The sequence below is a fragment of the Prunus persica genome, chromosome G1 (assembly GCF_000346465.2).
Source record: "Prunus persica cultivar Lovell chromosome G1, Prunus_persica_NCBIv2, whole genome shotgun sequence".
Taxonomy (NCBI): Eukaryota; Viridiplantae; Streptophyta; class Magnoliopsida; order Rosales; family Rosaceae; genus Prunus; species Prunus persica.
In genome coordinates, this window is record NC_034009.1 from 30,515,256 (window position 1) to 30,534,536 (window position 19,281).

The following is a 19,281-nucleotide window of genomic DNA, read 5'->3' on the forward strand; positions in this document are numbered from 1 at the left end:
GTAAATAATCCCACATTCAAATTGACATGTTATGAGGAACTCAGTGTGGTCTTATCCATTAAAATAAGTATTTATGGCATGAACAACTTTACTTAATTACTATTTACCAGAGCCTCCCTTGTTTGACATGGTGAAAATTCATAATAGCATCAACAATTTGGTTTTTAAGTTCCCATTGTCGATGCATCAACAATCGAGATGGCTCTCTCTCTACTTTTTCAATTGATCTAATAAAATATGATCGCTTGTTTGGTCAAAAAAGTTCCTATTGTTATACTACACTTGATCCAACCGGTCACACATCATTACTTTAGCTACTATGTTACGTCTCTTCTAGAATAATCTAGAGGAAGGCAAGATGACGAGAAGCTAGATATATGAAAACAAGACATGTTGATTGATTGTTTCCAAGCTGCAGAGACTTAAGAAAGATTTGTTTGTATGCTGCTTAGTTTAGTGCTTGCCTTCTTTCATCCGGCAAACATCAAACACAAGCATCCACATCATTATGCAAACTCTAGTGTAAAGTTACCAACAAAGAAAAATGGCAATTCTATGAATTATCACAGCCAGATGAACTGTCAAAATAGGGAGCGTGATCGGCTACTTGTCACTGACTGATGAAGGGGGTGTTACCACGTGACTAGCCAGCACCTTAGATTTCTACAAAGATTAAACATTCTCAAAATCAAAAGTGAGAACCATATAAAACAGCAGATAACAGAAGAAACAGAGCATACAAAGAAAGAAAAACCATTTGACATGATTCAGGAAAATCTAAAGGGGTGAAATGAACCTTGCTTATAATTGGCACTCTCTGGTTGTCAGCAGAAGCTGCGTTGTTTGTATAGTTTTGGAAACTAGACTCTCCTTGGTTTGCATAGTTGAATGTGTGAGAGAAATCTGTAGCAAATTGCGGCCGACCCATATTTATGGACCTGGATGTGGTAGTGGCTGTAGGCATTACTTGCGAAGCAACGAATGGCATCGGCATTTGCAGTTGGGGATTAACAGGAAGAACTCCTGGTGCAGACATTAGAGGGAACCCTGCAGTTGCTGGCTGTAATGGATTGAAGCGGGCTGAGGGAACGGACATGATTGGAAGGCCTGTTGTTGAGTAGCACATATTAACCATTCCCATTCCCATTCCCATTCCATACGCATTGCTCGTTCCCATGGGCACATACGACATGAATTGGGGTGTTTGTGTGCTTTGCATCCCAGCCATGGACAAATTTGAAGCCTGGTACAGAGCTCCTCTACCCATGGACATCATCTGATGTACATAAAAATGCATACACAGTATCACTATTATTGAGTTGGGCAATTCAAAGTTTAATTGAACAGACATTTGCACGCATATAACAAAAATGCAGAGAGAGAGAGAGAGAGAGAGAGAGAGAGAGAGAGAGAGAGAGGACACTTGTATTTGAAGCTTGAGGGCTTTAATATGTTTGATGGCATCATCCAGCATTGAAGCTCGGTCTGACTAAAATTTGAAAAGCACAATTGGTTCAGTAACAATGAGAAGAAAGAAACAATTAATGTATCAATCAGCAAAGCAATTTTTCCATTTATTTATGGAAGATAATAACCAGAACAAGGTTAAAGAAACAGTAAGGCAGAAGAAAGGTAAAATGATATGTAGAAGATGAGATGAGTCTCAGCTTGCTCATCATCCTAGTCAGCAGCATAATCTACAGAGTCATCATAACCCTAGTCAACAGAGTCAACAGCTTGATGTTAGATGATGACAGAACATGTGTTTAGATTAGTTACATAGCTTAGTTCTGATCGGATTAGTTGAACAACTAATCTCATTGCTTGAGCAGGATAAATATGTAATCTGGCACTGCCCAAATTAATGAGAAGTTCATTATTTTTCATGTAACAGAAAAACAGTACACAACAATTGGAACACTAATGCTAATTAGCAAAACAATCCAAAAGCACAAAGAGCGCAGAAACCTCAAATTTATCAAAAGAAGCAAAACAGGACACATAAATTGCAGCGGCAACTTGCAGCAGTGATCATACAAACATTACGTACAAACACAACTGTGGGTCCCATTTATGTGAGACTACATGAGTTCAGCAAAGTGATAATACAAACAAATAGTGCTGTGATCATACATATATATATATATATATATTCTTATTTTATACAAACAATAAGTGCTGCACAAATTATGTTCCGAAGTTGAAGGCAAGAATTCAGTAGTAATTCTTGTATTGAGTGGTAAATAACACTTGATTATTTTACTGAAACTTATTAATTAAACAAATCTAAAGCAAGGAGATAATTATTAATGATTGAAATGAAACCACCATTACCGTGTTACAGTTGGGTATAAGTTGCTGCAATGCTCCCAGCTTCCCCCGGATTTTCTTCCTACGCTTCTGCTCAAAACAAGCGTAATTAATAAAATATAAAGTGTAATGAATTAATCCTGTTTTAGCTGTAGTAATAGCGTACAGCAGGCTTAATACCCTCTCAGACATATTATGTAGTTCAGCAGCACGTGTTCTTTTGGGCTTAATACCCTCTCCAGACACTGATTTTGTCTCCTAAACAAAAATTAAGCAAATAAAAGAGGAAATTAGTAAAAATGAGTAAAAGAAAGTTCCAAAGGAGAAACTAATTGAAAGTAGTATTTAAGTTAATTTGTACAGACAGACCATAAAACAAGAGGTGGTTTTTAGTTCTCCCTTGTCGAAATCACATACAAAGTGTCTGTCGGATGAAAAAATAGCATTGGGTGTAATTGTTGGTTCAAGCTGAATATTGGACAAGTCTTCAAATATTTCTTGAAAACACTTGTGATTATGATCTTCTGCTGCTCCAGTTGCACCACTAGCACCACTAGTATTAATATTCCAAACAGAATAATCATGATCAGTTTCAGTTTCAGTTTGGGGATGTGGATGATGATGAGGGACAACAGAATCAAGAAGCGGACCAAAATCTTCATATTGAAAACTCTTAGAAGAATCACCCTCTTCTGTCGTGGTGGTGGTGGTGGTGATGGTGGTGGTGGTGGTGGTGGTGGTGGTGGTGGCGGCGGCGGCGGCCCAGTCGGGCACTCGGTGCGTCATATAATGAAATGAAGTGTAATGGGCAACCGCCACGTGGCTACAGCACAGGGCACAAACGCAACGCACTCAGAGATATTATTTGTTTGAACCGTAAAGAGAATACTTGGTTGAATGGTAAACTAATTAATGCAAGTGGCCAGGAAGATAGATATGGGATGAACAAGGCGCACTATTTCGGGTAGGATTCTCGGGTGCCGCTTAATATTTTTCCAAGGACAATGCATGCAGAATGAGGATAGAGAGCGGGAATTCGAAGGGAGGGAATGAACCAACAGAAAAGTATGATTGGACTTGGGGAGTGGCTCTTGCAGCTCTTGTAGTCGTCTATTTATAAGGGAAGTAATGTTGGGTTGCATTGCATTGCATTGCATGCGTGGTTGTGGTTGATATCCGGGTTTAGGGACAGCTGCCTTCACTCATAGTCTGCTTCTCGTATGAACCCAGATTAGCTTAGCCCACCATAGTTGTAGTCTTCAGCAGCGTATCTCTTGGGGTAGTGGGTCCTTCTCACTGCTTCCTTTTGTCCCTTAGTTGGACTACATGTCGGGTACAGCTCGACACACGTGGACATTCTATGACTCGTGTCGACTCACGGAGCTCCCCACATCAGAAAAATCCCAATCTAATTTACTGTTATTTTCTTCTTTGTTTTGTTCGTAACCTCCTTACTATTTATTCATCAACTTGAACCCTCTCGTTACGCTTACGATATTCATAAATCCTAATGCATGTTACTATATTAAAATTAATATATATATATATAATTCAGGAGTAAAATGGCTGAAAATTCAAAAGTTGTAGATATTTCATATAATAATAAGGGGTATTAAAACAGAAAGAAAAAGTTCAAAATAGTTAATTTGGTTTATGAAATGAAAGGTCAGGGACTAGTCCACGTTTTCAACCACGTACGTTCACATACTAATTATTTCATGGAGTATATTTATTATAATACATATGCTAGGGTAGCTGGTTATATATATGCCGGCCAAAACTCAGTCTGAGTCTGAAGTTATGTTGGAAAGTGTTCCACGTGAAGCTGACGAACAAATAGGGCATGCAGATGCAGTTGCTGTCTTGTGTGTGTCCACTTTCACTCTCACTTCCACTTCCAATTCCAATTTCGATTCCAATTCTAATTCCTTATTACCTAGGGCCTATCTCTATCTCTCAAACCCAGATCACAGCACCGTTCTTGTCTTGCGTCTTTATTCCGCTATCAATACCACATTTATTTATCACATTACTACCACCTTTTTAATAGAGATTAACTCTACCTGTATATATGGGACTCACTTGGCTAATCAAATAAATTAAACATATAGAATCAAATAAACAAAGATTAAGAATTTAATATGATAACTTGAAACTCAATAACTTAACATCCACAAATCTGAATATTTGAATTAGGGCACCATCCTAGCCCTAGCGCTCATTAAAATTTGGAAGTTTAATAACCTTAGAACTCTTAATTGCAGCTCTTTTTACTTTTTGTCTTTGCCGTGACTTTGCTTGTTTTGTTTCGTTTTGTTTAATCTCTTGCTTGCTTTCGAATTGCTGCACCCCTTTTGAGTTCTTAGTTGTGTTTCATTTTGTTTTTATTTTTAGTTAATGTTAAGTAGTTGAGTCTCGAATGAAGTTAAGTTAAAGAACTAGAATTGATCACTAAACGACACTCGCAATTGCATTACTCTATATTATAAATCAATTCGTGTACTTGCAAGTTTTAATTTGATTTAAATTAATCTAATATTTAGATTGGTTTAAACGCACATTAAATTTTATCGTTAATATAGTCAGTAAATATGATACAAATACAACACCCTTTAACTATGACTGTGGCCTAAGTATGTTCTCTTTGCTTCTTTTGGGCCTGTGTCCCTGCCTTGGGCCTTTATAAATTTATCTGTGCAGACCCAAAAAAATTTGCAATTGCATTGCAAATATATGCCAGGATCAGGTCGGTCTTTTTATTTAAAATATGAAAATAAATAAATACATGAATGGATTTGTCATGCCGACAAAATGAATGAATAAATATAGGGTTTTTATCACTAATGGCCTTTGAAATTTGTTAAATTATTACTTTTGGTCCTTTTATGTTTTTTTTTTCTGATATTATTGATTTCTTATGTTACACCTCACACATCAATTTGGTCCTTCAGGTTCAATTAAAATTTTCTGTTATATTGCTGACATGGACGCCACGTGGATTAAACAATATTGTAAATATTTTGGGTTTTATTCAAATGGTCCCTGAAGTTTGCGAAATTATCACCTATGATTCTTTATGTTTTTTTTATTGACATTATTGGTCTTATATATATATATATTTTTAAATAGTTTAACATTTAAAATCTTTTAGAAAAAATGTAATTAAAAAAAGAAAATTTTCAAAACATAATTTGTTTTTTATTCAAATCCACTTGGCATGTTATTATCGGACATGTAGGCTCCATATACATGTCACGTCAAATTTGTTATGTTCTGTTGAAATTTCTGTTAAATTGATGAAAATTTCAACATAACCTAAAGGATTTGACGTGGCATGTATGTGGAGCCTACATGTCCAATAATAACATGCAAAGTGGATTTGAATTTAAAAAACAGATTATTTTTTGAAAATTTTCTCTATTTTTAAAAAATTTTAAATGTTAAACTATTTTGAAAGGATTTAGGGTTTTTCAACAAAACCTAACGGATTTGACGCGACATGTATGTGGAGCCTACATATCCATTAATAACATGCCAAGTGAATTTCAATAATTTAAAAAAAAATTATGTTTCGAAATTTCTCTCTTTTTGAAATTTTTTTTTTTAAAGATTTTAAATGTTAAACTTTTTATTTTTATTTTTATATATAAACATTTCTTCATTTAGATCCACTTGACATTTTCTCATTGGTTATGTGTGCACCAAATATGTGTCATGTCAGCAATTTAACAAAAAAAATTTACAAAATCTCACAGTTGGATCAAATTGATGTGTGAGGTGTAACATAAGAACCAATAATGTTAGAAAAAAAATATATAAATGGCCAAAGGTTACCGCAAACCTCAAGGACAATTTGTGATAAAACTTAAAATAAAATTTTAATTGAACCTGACAGTGGGACCAAATTGATGTGTGAGGTGTAACATAAGGGATCAATAATATTAGAAAAAAAAAACATAAAAAGACCAAATGTGATAATTTGGCAAATCTCAAAGACTATTGGTGATAAAAAGCCATAAATATATAATAAAAATGCCAAATGACGCATGTCATGAGATGAGATGATAGGAAAACCGAAGCGAAGACCTCACCTCCATTGTCGACACCACCTTTGTAAGTAGTTGCCGCAATTGCGGATCTCTCTCTCTCTCTCTCTCTCTCTCTCTCTCTCTCTCTCTCAGTCATTTGTACAACTATGTATGCTTAAGTTATGATAAATAATAAATAAATAAAAACTACGTATGCTTATGATGTGGTGCTTCCTTGAATAATAAATCTACTTAAATCTCATATCACAATTTGGGTTGATCATATATATACCATATAGTATATGTGCTATATTTATTTACACGTCTCCATCTCCAACACGGTGAAATGTGTGATTGGCCACAATATAATGATACGAGGGCATCGGATATAAATGATTCTTGCCGTCTTAGGAAAGAAAGAAACAGAGTCTTATCGATAATATTATAGAAGTCAGTCAGCTTATCATCAATTCAAAGCCTTTTTCGAAAAACCTTATCAGCCATTTCTGCGTACACACACAGACTGAGACAGACAGACAGAGAGAAAGAGGAGGCAGATAAGATAGCCATATCATATTACGTATGGTGAGGGACTGGAAAGAGTTGTTGGCAAGAAGAGGGCATGGAGATGGAGGTGCTGGGAGTGGGGAGATTAGTTTAAGCAGCAGCAGCAGCAGTGCAGCTTTTGTGATGCTGTTGTTGTGGGCAGCTTTCGTCACCTTTGCTGTTATCTCAGCCGTCATCTTCTCCTGTGCAGATGGTGTTCCTAAAGACAAAACCTCCTCCTCCGCCACCCACACTGGTACCCACGGCGCTACGTGCGCCGCTGCAGGCTGCAGCGCAGGCTGCGGTGCTTGATCAGAAACAGAGCATCAGCGTCAGTGCTTTCATCTCTTGATTTCTTCCTTTTTCTCGGCTATGATTAATTGAATTGTTGCTTATTTCAAAGATAAAAGTTGCTTTCTATTACAGTTACACACGAGTGTGCTTATCATGATCACGAATATATTTTTCCGCCCAGGGCCTTTTTATCTGGGTTTTTTTTAAATTTTTTTTAATTTCAGTGGTTGACATGCTGCCATGAGCGTTTGTTTGGTTGGGCAATTCACATCAAGATTAGACGTCTCTTCCTCTTCCTCTTCCTCTTACCACCCATATGTGTTTGTTCCCATCTACAAATTTCATCTTAATATTATCAAGTCAACGAATGGTTTCTAATCAAAGAGACCACCTCCATATTCCAATAAATAAATAAATATATATACACTCCACCAACTCACACGTTTGCTGGTTTTATAGTTTTCAGATAAACAACATATGTATGGATACTCTAGTTCTTGTATCGCCTTTTATTCACTCAGGCAAGTCAGCAGCCATGCTTTTGCTTTTCTTTCAGAATCATATGTTGGGGGCAGGCAGAAGCCAATGCTTTAGTCTAAGCTACTGGAACATTTACTTCTCAAGTCGTTTCCTAATTTCAGTGGAGGATAAATCCATGCGGAACTTCTCTTCTGGTATTGAGATGAACATATCTCTGAACTCCTCTGGAATATCAAAATCTTCAAGAACCTGACAGGGTTTTATAAATAAGAATTAACAACTTCCATAAAGGATAAAAATGAGTCGTTGGAAATGAGAAGGAAGTTTGTCAAGCTTCTAATATGGGAACATACCTTGAAAACACCATCCACATTACGACCACCCACGAGAAAAGTGGACCCTGTTTTCTTGCATCCAATAAGTATCTCCAGCATCTTCTTGTAGTCGCCGTCATAGTATTTGGGCTGGAAAGGAGGAAAAATTAACTTCATTGCTTCCATTCACAATTCAAAGATTACTATATATCTCAAAAATCATAAATCGAAAGAAGTAATATTTCAATATTCTATTAAACCACCTATTAGACAGATTTGATTCTGTTAAGGTAGTGATTAAATCCTTCCATATGGAATCAAATCAGCATGCATATCCACATACACATGTCACAAGAAAACGATACAATTATAATTCGTTAAATAACATACATTAATCAGCCTTGCTGCTGTGTCAGCACCAATCACAAAAGCACTGCCTGGGAAAAGTTCAGCTTTCTTATAAAAGTATGGCTGATTGGATATAATTACTGTTTTTCCTGTCATTAAAAAAGAAAGATGATTGGATATAATTACTGTTTTGCCCCAGAAAATTTCACGCATTCATCCCGTATCATGACTCATTATCTCTACACAAGCAGGAAATTGAACAGGAAAAAGAATTGAAACAGATAATCAGCCTCACCAACGTTCTCAAACTGCTTGACACGATCTTTGATTTGTGATGTTGAAAGTGGAGGTTTGTCAGCATTGACTGCTGATATTTCAAAGCATGGGTAGCTATTGCCACATAAGCTGCATAGAAATGAGTGATGGATGAGCAGCACCATACACAAGTGATATGATACATACGTTTGTGCATGTGCATAAGATCCAGAAGAAACAAAGCAAATATAAAAGAAGAAATGATAAATCTCCTCAGAAAGAGTCTTGTCATCATCGACAATGTCAAAATAAATTGTATGTCGGCGTGTGATGAGAAAGAGAGAGAGAGAGAGATCAACAATCCTTCATCTGGCCCTGCTGCAACTCAGTTGCAGTTCCCAAAGAAACCCAGAAAAACAAAACATTGATGGAAATTTTAGAAAAAGAAATGGAATCAAGAGTTGCAGTTAAAGCAAGCTGTTGTACCTAGTAGCAACCTCCAAGAGCTTCATGTGACCTTCATGTAATGGATTAAAAGAACCAGGCAGTATTATCTTCCTTTCTGCAGTTGACATGTGTGGCTCTGCAAAACAGTTGATGAAAAATAAAGCATAATGCTCAAGCACAGGACCACACTGACACACGTATGAGTATAGTGCACAATTGTGCTAGTAAAGGTTAAAGCATACCACTCGAAAACGGATAAACCTTAAAGCATATTTTCCCATTTATAAGTTGCTCCAACTCTTCATCTTCACTGAACTGCTTTTCACATTCATCAGGTACTTCGGAGTCAGTGAGCTCTGAAACAAATGTTCCAGGAACTTTACATGCATTTGCAATTGCCTGTAACCAAATTGATAGAAAGGCTGCATAAGAAACAAATCTAAAATATGAGTTTAAGCAAACCACATTTAGCAAAAATATGAAACTAATAAAGGGATGGCATTATGCTGGTAAATATTCACTTCTCATATATAAGGTCTCCAGAGCAATTAGTAGAAATCTTCTCAGACCTTGAGTAGAAGATGACTTGCAACCATATCTTCTTCCTCTCGATTTCGTAAACCCTAGAATGATAAGAAGCATGTTATAAGAATATGAAAAACTTTAAAATCTTAGTCAAGACCAAAATAAATTACAATCACCTTAGAAAGGGTCACCGTTGATACCCAGAGTCTGTCAGATGTCCTTGTTGACAAGTGAAGCCTATACATCAAGAAAAAAGCATGAAGCTAAACAGGCCCAGGTTGACCAAGCATGAAGTAAAAGCGACATCAACAAAAACAAGCCCTTATGGAGGTGTTATGAGCGTAGAATATCTTGGAGTAAAACAAAAAAACAAAATACAATGATACAATGATACAATGACACCAACCAATTGCAGGTGTCATGTTGCAAAATGCAGCTTCTTAGCAGGATCCTTTGATTATGTCAAGCAAGTAATAAACGTTCCCAGTTTTGTTTCTACCCTGATTACTTGGTGCCTTTATTCATGTCTGCCTCAGCAAATCGGCTTAAGACTAAGTTGTGAAGTCACTGCCATCATAAGAATACCAAAAGAAGGGACCATTGAAAAAAGGACCCTGACAATAATCCTAGAAACTTACGTAGTAAAAACCAATGCTGAGTTGCTTTATGAAACAATAACTAATGAATTTCTGTCACTTTGACAATCAGGTACACTGGTAAAGATAAAGAAATTTAAAACGATTGGCTAAGGGCCTAAGACCATAACAACAACTACATATCAATGTTTGCACTGTCCCTGAACTTTCCAGCTACATAGAAGAAAACTGTGTATATATATTGAAATTATACCTGTGGTCCCCGAGTTTTGGACGTGAGGTAGCCAAAGTACCAGTAAAACCCACACCAACAACCGGAGAACCTATTGCGTATAATAAAAATGCCATATCAGTTCACAAGTTGCATTCACATATACCTATAAACATAAAGTGTGTGTTCGTCAGTGCGTGTGGCTACAGATGACACCTAGTAAGACTGTGTTTGGCACTAGGGTGTACAGAAAGTAGAAGTTCCCCAAATGATGCAAAGGTAGCTACACAATTAAGCATACAAAATTCATATCACAGTGTTAGGTCCTAATAAATTCTTCTGAACCCCAATTCAGTATGCAAGTATAAGAGTATCTAATGCATAACCTGGTGAGGAGAGCTTGAGAGCGCGATTGTAGGCCAACAAAGCCATTTCTTCAGCAGTGTGTGAGCTACAAAACTGGTTCGGAATCTGCACCAACAAAGCAACCAAATTTTTAATTTTTAAAAGAAAAAAAAACAGAACTTTTCTGTTAAATTATACAAAAATTGGAGCGAGAAACAGAATAATTAAACAAAAGGAGAGGACGAACCTTCCCGAGTAACTGGATCATAGACATTCTGGAGTAGGGCACCACGGCTTCGAGGACTGTGCTTGAGGCTCCAGGAACGGACAGCAGCCACGCAACAGCCTGATTTATATTACTAGTTTTAATTAATTAATCTTCATGAATTCTTAATCATAATTAATTAATTAATCTTAATATGTGTGTATTTATGAGGAGAGAGAGAGAGAGAGAGAGAGAGAGAGAGAGAGAGAGAGACCTGAGAGGCTCCACCAGAGAGATAGAGGACGGACTGCGTGGGGCTTGCGTGAATGGCTTCCACTACTGTTTTCAGTCCCGTACTGATTATCATTCCTTCCCTCGTTTTCTTCTCCTCTCTTCTTCCTTCAGCATCATCCATTTCCTTCCTTCTTTTGTTCAGTCTTTTCTTCTGTCTGCTAGTCCGCGCTGGAAGAGAGAGAGAGACCCCGTTAACCGATGTCGTCGGCTTCTTATTTATTTAACGAGTTTTTTAACTTTTACGCGACCATTCAGCTCTTCAAATTGCCCAAGGCCAAAACAGTCATAATGGGCTCTAGGCCCATTCCATTCCGATAATAAAGCTGAAGCCCAACAAAGGCCCATTCAGCCAAGTCGTTTAAATCGTTATTCTTCATTGTTGTCCGTTGTCAGTTGTCAGTTGTCAGTGCACGACTTCGTAGGGTCTATCGTTGAAGAAATTGATATGACATGGGAGATTTCTTCCGAGATAGACGGAGATATTTTCGTGTAAGCAATCAATAAAATGGATTGTCGTAACTTTGACGAGGATCTTCGCCGCCTATAATTCAGCTAATTAATTATACTAATAAGAAATAAAACTAAAAGAACACTGCTTTGGTTTGGTTCAAAGTGTAACCAAATGCATTGCTTGGAAGCTTGCAAAAATTAGTCAAGTAACGAACTAGAAGCTAGAAAGAAAATCACTCACTATAAGCAGAGAAGAAAGCTGATTGCTTTTTCGCTGCTGAAAATTTGAGAGAAAAGGTAGCTTTAATGAAAGCAACTTTGTGCTGTAAAGCTTCCCTCTCTCTCTGTCTCTCTGTCTTTTTGTAAAACTTTGGTGGTGTGGTGGCCTAGAGCTGGAGGAGCCTAGTGGGCCTTGTCCTCGCCAACCCTTTGAGGCGTGAGCAGCATGTAGCCAAAAATTCTAGACTCTGCAACTTAATCAATAATGGTTGGCTAATTATGCGTCCTTATTTCCTGATTATGAATCTAATTAACAGAGTAACGGCATAAATAATGTAGTGGGTAGAAATAGGATACTGTTGAGTTGCACTGCAAGCAAGGAATCAGATTATTCATCCTTGTGAATCTGTGATGGTGACAAGACAACACCCACCAGCCAGCCCTACACAAATTGTCCATATGTTATATATTATTAATTAGCATATGAGCATTGAGGAAGGAAGACCATCAGCGATCACTTCTGGCTGATTAACTTTAAAATCCATCCATCGTTTACTGTGTCTGTGCTGTGTGTAGAGTAAATCAATTCATGTTACACAACGTTGTTTGTGTCGTCTCCAGAACACAACTTACCAACTCAAATGCAGCCAACGTAACGTAAGCTACATTGCTTTTCAAATTAGTTTTAAACTGATTAAAAAGGCACATAAAATAAAAAAAGGAACAACTTGGTCCTTGTACAGTATGAACCTTTGAACCAGAGCGGAGACCAGTTAAAGTGAAGGATGCCATGTCCTAATCTTTAAGCTTTAGTTTACACTTCAGGGCCCTCCCAATACAGTGTTATAAAGTTCATAGAGTGGGGTTCACCACTGACAAACGGCTACTCTCTAGACTCTGTAATTCACGTGTCAATTTCTCGCCATCTTTACTCACTCCATATCTCGACATTTACAACTGTCAATTCTGCTCTTCTTTTCTATTTCAATGCAGTGTCAGCAAAACCTTTGTCCATTGTGTTTAGTGTTTAAATTAAATATTGGGAAGCTATCAGTTTATTATACTAATTATAGAAATTTGGATTAATCGGCCTTTCCAACGAATAATATAATACGGTCTTCGTCGGAGCAGAGCAGTTAGTGGCCATAATCATCTTATGTTCCCTTAACGGCTTATAAACTTGTGTGGAACAATCATGACTGTCTAATGCACTGGCTGCCTGCCTGCCTGCACTGCCTCTCTCTCTTTTTTATTTCATTCATGCAAATATGTTGTGGTCACATGTGTGTTCTGTTCTGTTCTGTTGACGATAACTTTTTTTCATGCTGTACAAATTACAAATCCGAAGTTTTTCTCTTCTTTTTTTTTTTTTTTTTTTTTCTTTCCTAGTTGATATTTCTTATTTATTTACCAACAAATGGAAATGCGCCCATGAACGAAAATCTCGCGATAAATTGTATTGCAGAGATTTGACAGTATCATTACCATATGGATTCCCACACCGTCCTTCTCTTTAAGCCATTTTCTCTAATTTTCTATCTTCCCAAGGTCTTGCTTGCTGAGCCTTTAGCGTTCTATACTACGCTTTCTCCTCCATCACTCTCAAAGCTTTCACACTTCCCTTCCCTCTTCACCTCCATTGTCTCTCTCAGCTTTCTCCACAACCTTCACTTGGGCTTCTGGTACTGAAAGGTAATCCCTTTGAACTCCAAACTTTGTTATTTAGATTTGTTCCAACGGTCAAAATTTTCTGCTGGAAATGTTTTATTTGGTTTTGGTGCTTCTGCTGCTCTGCAACTCTCATGTCCTGGTGGGTTCTTTGAATGATGAAGGCTTTGCGCTTTTGTCGTTCAAGCAGTCCATGACGGAAGACCCAGAAGGGTCTCTGAGTAACTGGAACTCTTCTGATGAAAACCCCTGTACATGGAATGGGATTACATGCAAGGAACAAAGAGTTGTGTCTCTTAGCATTCCGAAGAAGAAACTTTTTGGGTTTCTTCCTTCTGCCATGGGGTCTCTCTCTGAGCTCCGCCATGTAAATTTAAGAAACAATAAGTTATATGGAAGCTTGCCCCTTGAGCTCTTTGAAGCCCTGGGGCTCCAAAGTTTGGTCCTTTATGGGAATTCCTTATCTGGGTCTGTACCAAATGTTATTGGTAAGCTCAAGTACCTTCAATCCTTAGATTTATCACAAAATTTATTCAATGGGTCAGTGCCCTCCTCAATTGTACAATGCAAGAGACTGAAGACCATCGATCTTAGTCAGAATAATTTCACTGGGTTTCTACCAGATGGGTTTGGAACTGGTTTTGTTTCTCTGGAAAAACTTGATCTTTCTTTCAATAAATTCAGTGGTTCAATTCCTAGTGATATGGGAAATTTGTCTAGCTTGCAAGGCACTGTTGATTTGTCTCATAATCTATTCTCCGGTGCAATCCCAGCTAGCCTTGGAAACCTTCCTGAGAAGGTTTACATTGATCTCACTTATAACAATTTAAGTGGTCCAATACCCCAAAATGGAGCTCTAATGAACAGAGGACCAACTGCCTTCATTGGGAATCCTCGTCTTTGTGGCCCCCCATTGAAGAACCCATGTTCTTCAGGAACTCCAGGTGCAAGTCCGCCATCCTCAATTCCATTTCTGCCAGATAACATGCCCCCTCAGGATTCTGATGATAATGCTGGAAAGAGTGGGAAATCAAGAGGGTTAAGTAAGAGAGCTGTGATTGCAATAATAGTGAGTGATATAATTGGTATTTGCCTTGTTGGGCTGCTTTTCTCATATTGTTATTCCAGGATTTGGGCTTTTAGTAAGGTCAAGGATGAAAATGGGTATGGAATTGACAAGGGTGGTAAGGGAAGGAAGGAGTGCTTGTGCTTCAGGAAAGATGAATCGGAAACTTTATCAGAAAATATGGAGCAGTATGATCTAGTGGCATTGGATGCACAAGTGGCGTTTGATCTGGATGAGCTTCTAAAAGCATCTGCATTTGTTCTTGGAAAAAGTGGAATTGGAATTGTTTACAAAGTTGTGCTTGAAGAAGGACTTACCCTAGCAGTGAGACGATTGGGTGAAGGGGGCTCCCAGAGATTCAAGGAATTTCAGACGGAAGTAGAAGCAATTGGAAAGCTAAGGCATCCTAATGTCGTTACTCTGAGGGCTTATTACTGGTCTGTTGATGAAAAGCTGCTCATATACGACTATATACCTAATGGCAGTCTTGCCACTGCCATTCATGGTAAGCTCACCATCTCTTCTTGCCCAATTTTGCTATTTGTACTCTTCTTAATTATATTTATATTTAGCTCGGGTTTTTTTTTTTCCTTGTTAATGGTAGTTGTGTTTATCTCAGATTTGGGAATACGATTGTATTTGTGGTGATTTTGTTGGTTTCATTGTTTTGGTGTGTCATCAGGGAAGCCGGGAATGATATCATTTACACCACTATCTTGGTCTATTCGGTTGAAAATCATGAAAGGAATTGCAAAAGGCTTGGTCTATCTGCACGAGTTTAGCCCTAAAAAATACGTCCACGGAGATTTGAAGCCGAATAACATACTACTTGGACAGGATATGGAGCCCCACATTTCTGATTTTGGACTTGGACGCCTTGCAAATATAGCCGGAGGGTCCCCGTCGCTTCAATCCAATCGAATGGCCACAGAAAAATCACAAGAAAGGCAACAAAAGAGTGCACCAACTGAAGCTACTGTAATTAGTCCGTCCAGTAACTTGGGATCTTGTTATCAGGCTCCAGAAGCTCTGAAAGTGGTGAAACCATCACAGAAGTGGGATGTCTATTCTTATGGGGTTATCTTACTTGAAATGATTACTGGCAGATTGCCAATAGTCCAGGTGGGTTCCTCAGAAATGGACCTAGTTCATTGGATTCAGCTCTGTATTGACGAGAAGAAGCCTCTTTTAGATGTTTTAGATCCAAATTTGATGCAAGACGTGGATAAAGAAGAAGAGATTATTGCAGTTTTGAAGATTGCAATGGCTTGCGTTCATAGCAGCCCCGAAAGGAGACCAATAATGAGGCACATTTCTGATGCTTTGGACAGATTGGCTACATCTTCTGTTTGAGATGCTATCCTCCTGATAGTGGTGAGTTCAATCCACTTGTGAAGTTTGATGTTTGGGTTAGTTCAATCTTAGTGAATAGATGACCCGATTATGATTGGTGTATCTGTCTATTTGGCGTAGGTTTTATGACAGTAAGATTCTCTTGTTTTTCTACTGTCATTTGATAGAGGTAGGTGGAGGTAGGTCTGCTGCAAGAGCATTATTAACTGGATTGTGCATCTGTTGGCCCTTGATTAGTATATATTTTGTGAAGGATGTCTTCATGCTCTTATTGCAGACCTTTTGTATCTTGTGTTGTTCTTGTAGGTTAATGAAGTTGATGATTTCTTTGTTGGTCTATACACATCCTCACACCATTATCTTATCTCTTAAGCATCATCTTTGTTCTTAATCTTATTTTAACTGTCTATGTCTATCAAATTGTAGGATTAGGATAGTTGAGTTTCTAGCTACCAAGCATGTAGCGCGAATGTAGGGATAGTGGACTCCACCAAACCATTTCGTCAAATCTGCAAGAAGATTCTAGCTGTCCTCTTGAGTTTAATTGGTAATTAATCTGCCTATTTTATTGACTTCAACAGAGCTTCTTTTTGTCGGAATGTATTTGGTCTATTATGTCCAACTCTGCATGCTATTTATTTACCAAGCTTTGAGTAGTGATTTTCACAGATTCACGTGCACGAGAATGTTTTGTATCCACGTGTCTGCCCATGAGTGATAGACAAGAAGAAGAACAGTGTTATTCAACATTGTTTCAGCTTGATGCCTTTCTTACTATTTAAAGCATCGTGGCATTTGCAGATATGGCATCTTTATGGATGCAATGCAATGCAGAGTGTTTTCTGTGCATACAAAACATGCCACTGCTGGTCCTGTTTTAGGATTTAGGACCTTAATCTAATTATTAATTAACTGACATTAAATTAATCTCTCAGATTAAATAGATGAACGCACTTTCAAAATGTAATTGAACTGTTTCCAAAGTTAAACTGCCTCCAAGTCAGAGATGCTCTCTAAACACATATGAATGAAAATGCAAAATGGGAAAGGATAAATTAGTTAAATTTCAAAGAAGAGGAAAGAAGAGCTTCGTTCTTTCTTGCAATCCTTAGCCGCTTCACACATTCTACAAATTCCCTGTCACATTTTAAACGAAAAGCTTCAATGAATAACTTGGTTCAATACCATGCTTTGCCATAAATGCCAGATCTAAAAGAACATACCTCCATGGAACATCACCAACAGTTCTCCAGTTGTCATCTCTGTCCTTGTAGAAAAGTGAAAATTCGGAACCAGTCTGGAATAACCTTAACCCGGATACGGATTGTCTACCTGAAACAAATGAACCACTTGTTAGTTCCTGAGTGTAAAATCCTCCCTCCTTTGAGATTATTTGTACACCTACCAAACATGTCTTCTAGTTGAAATGCAAGACTTGAGTAACTACTATGATCAAGTATACAAACTTTTCTGCCAATGATAATCCCATCCATGTTCACTTTCACATAAGCCCACCTCTCCTTGCTTTGAACTCCCTCTGCCTCTTCATCACAATCTTCTGGGTTGTTTCTTGGATGTATAATGCTAGAATTCTTCAAATTCAGGTTAGCCTGTGGCCAATCTATCAAATCATCATATCCCTCCAAGCTTTCCACTACACATAAACATGCAATTAGCACGTCACAAAGCAGAACAGAACCATAAAAATAAAAAAACAAAGGAAAGAAGTAATTTACACTGCTCAGATGGATGGTAAGTTTCAGGCTGCAGAGCTCTCAGGCTGAGACCAAGATCAATTATGCCATCATTCTCTTTGGCTTCATAGTAAACTGACTGCAGGGTTGAGGGATTGAAGAGAAACCTTGATGCATTGGGATCCATTAAGATTAAGAATATATGAATGTCCTCCCACCACATACAACATTGGCTAGTACAGATATACTTATTTATACTAGCAAGCAGCAAAGCATTGCTGACAACAATTAATGTGGCCAGCAAGAATAAGTGGACCAAAGGCATTTAACATGGAAGCTGCTTCCATTCTCAATCATTCAGTGTACTTATCTTCTTCTTCTGCTGCTGCTAGCCTGCTACAAAACATGAAAGTACAAGAAGTTAGGAACAAAACACTCCACAAGAACAAGGGATGGTCAATGTGATTTTCTGACAGCAGTTGGTTAGATTCTGCAACCCAAGCTTCTTACAAATTAAGGGTTAAACATTTCACGTCGGAATCCAACCGCAATCAGACGCAGGAGACCGATTAAGTGCAGGATAACGTGGATTGATCAGTTCATGCATATATACGTGTTCATTTCAACACCATAGTATATCAAAAGTATCTTGTTGCTACATTTTGCTTCACGTGGACCTCTCCAAATTACCACATAACCATTTCACTGAGTTTACATTATTTGTTCTCTGAATTCAGCAAAATACAAGTCTTAAACGACAAAGTCTCATTTTTAATTCCGTAACCTCTGGTTCATTTTGTTGGCTGGTTTCTATTGAATTTCAGATTGCTACTCTTGAAGGGAACAACGAGACTGGTCAGGACCCTACATCCCATTCCAGCATGCCCTTTAAAATACAGGACATGAGAACACGAAACCACTGAAGTAGAAGCTGAGCCATTGGATTGAAACCGGAGCATAAAACCCTTTTAACGAAATGGGAATATGGGCTTTCTGGACTCAGATGATTCTATTTTAAAGAGTGTTGCTATTTTCACCCACCTGTCCTATTTTTCCATCCGCTTTATCTTCAAAATTTTAAAAACAAATTTATCCCTTTGTAAAATTACTTCTAAGGACTTAGCTCTCTTCAAAATTACTCCTATCCTATACGTTTCAAAATACATTTCAAGAGAATGCTAGAACGCTTTGATGTTATCGATTGACATGATTATATCAAGTCATGTGACATGCAGCTATAAAGTTGTCTAATTTTCATTCAGGTTAATGAACAGAGCAAAATGATTCCACAAGTGAAATAGATACCTAAATCAAACTAATATAAAAAGAAGACAATATTGCAGGCTATCCCATGATTATTCATCTTTTCTCATATTATGACTATATGCCCAGAAGAAATAACAGTTTTGCCCAGAAGAAATAACAGTAATTAAAAAGTGCCATCACAAAAGCAATACCCTCATCAATAATGCTTAATTTAGTTCCAATTTATCTGTCTTGGCAGGTTAGTATCCCACCAAGAAACAAATGAGAGAGAAAATTTGCTTGAATTAATAATTAAAGGGTATGTTAAGAATAATGGTGGATGGAAAGATTAAATTATGTTTTTTCAAATTTACATAGTTGGTAGAAA

At 37.6% G+C, this 19,281-nt stretch overlaps 3 protein-coding genes across 4 annotated transcripts; 1 reads left to right on the forward strand and 2 right to left on the reverse strand.

Annotated features, from left to right (window-relative positions):
• Nucleotides 7,510-11,382, reverse strand: LOC18792874. Its single transcript, XM_007222724.2, has 12 exons — nucleotides 11,179-11,382; nucleotides 10,947-11,045; nucleotides 10,741-10,825; nucleotides 10,397-10,466; nucleotides 9,724-9,784; nucleotides 9,592-9,645; nucleotides 9,265-9,421; nucleotides 9,062-9,158; nucleotides 8,616-8,725; nucleotides 8,363-8,469; nucleotides 8,012-8,122; nucleotides 7,510-7,907 (listed from the first exon to the last, which is right to left on the reverse strand). The coding sequence occupies exons 1-12, from the start codon at nucleotides 11,317-11,319 to the stop codon at nucleotides 7,791-7,793; spliced, it is 1,209 nt and encodes a 402-aa protein (XP_007222786.1). The 5' UTR covers nucleotides 11,320-11,382; the 3' UTR covers nucleotides 7,510-7,790.
• LOC18789263 (receptor protein kinase-like protein ZAR1) lies at nucleotides 13,138-16,743 on the forward strand. 2 transcript variants are annotated; one of them, XM_020554514.1, is made up of 3 exons: nucleotides 13,138-15,106; nucleotides 15,284-15,975; nucleotides 16,381-16,743. In XM_020554514.1, exons 1-2 carry the CDS (start codon nucleotides 13,627-13,629, stop codon nucleotides 15,952-15,954), a joined length of 2,151 nt encoding a protein of 716 aa, XP_020410103.1. In that variant the 5' UTR covers nucleotides 13,138-13,626; the 3' UTR covers nucleotides 15,955-15,975; nucleotides 16,381-16,743. The 2 variants fall into 2 exon arrangements, with proteins under 2 accessions (XP_020410103.1, XP_020410102.1); XM_020554513.1 differs by lacking the exon at nucleotides 16,381-16,743 and having other exon boundaries at nucleotides 13,139-15,106; nucleotides 15,284-16,293.
• LOC18793688 (auxin-responsive protein IAA32) lies at nucleotides 16,952-18,030 on the reverse strand. Its single transcript, XM_007224433.2, has 4 exons — nucleotides 17,691-18,030; nucleotides 17,360-17,608; nucleotides 17,178-17,286; nucleotides 16,952-17,091 (listed from the first exon to the last, which is right to left on the reverse strand). Exons 1-4 carry the CDS (start codon nucleotides 17,971-17,973, stop codon nucleotides 17,010-17,012), a joined length of 723 nt encoding a protein of 240 aa, XP_007224495.2. The 5' UTR covers nucleotides 17,974-18,030; the 3' UTR covers nucleotides 16,952-17,009.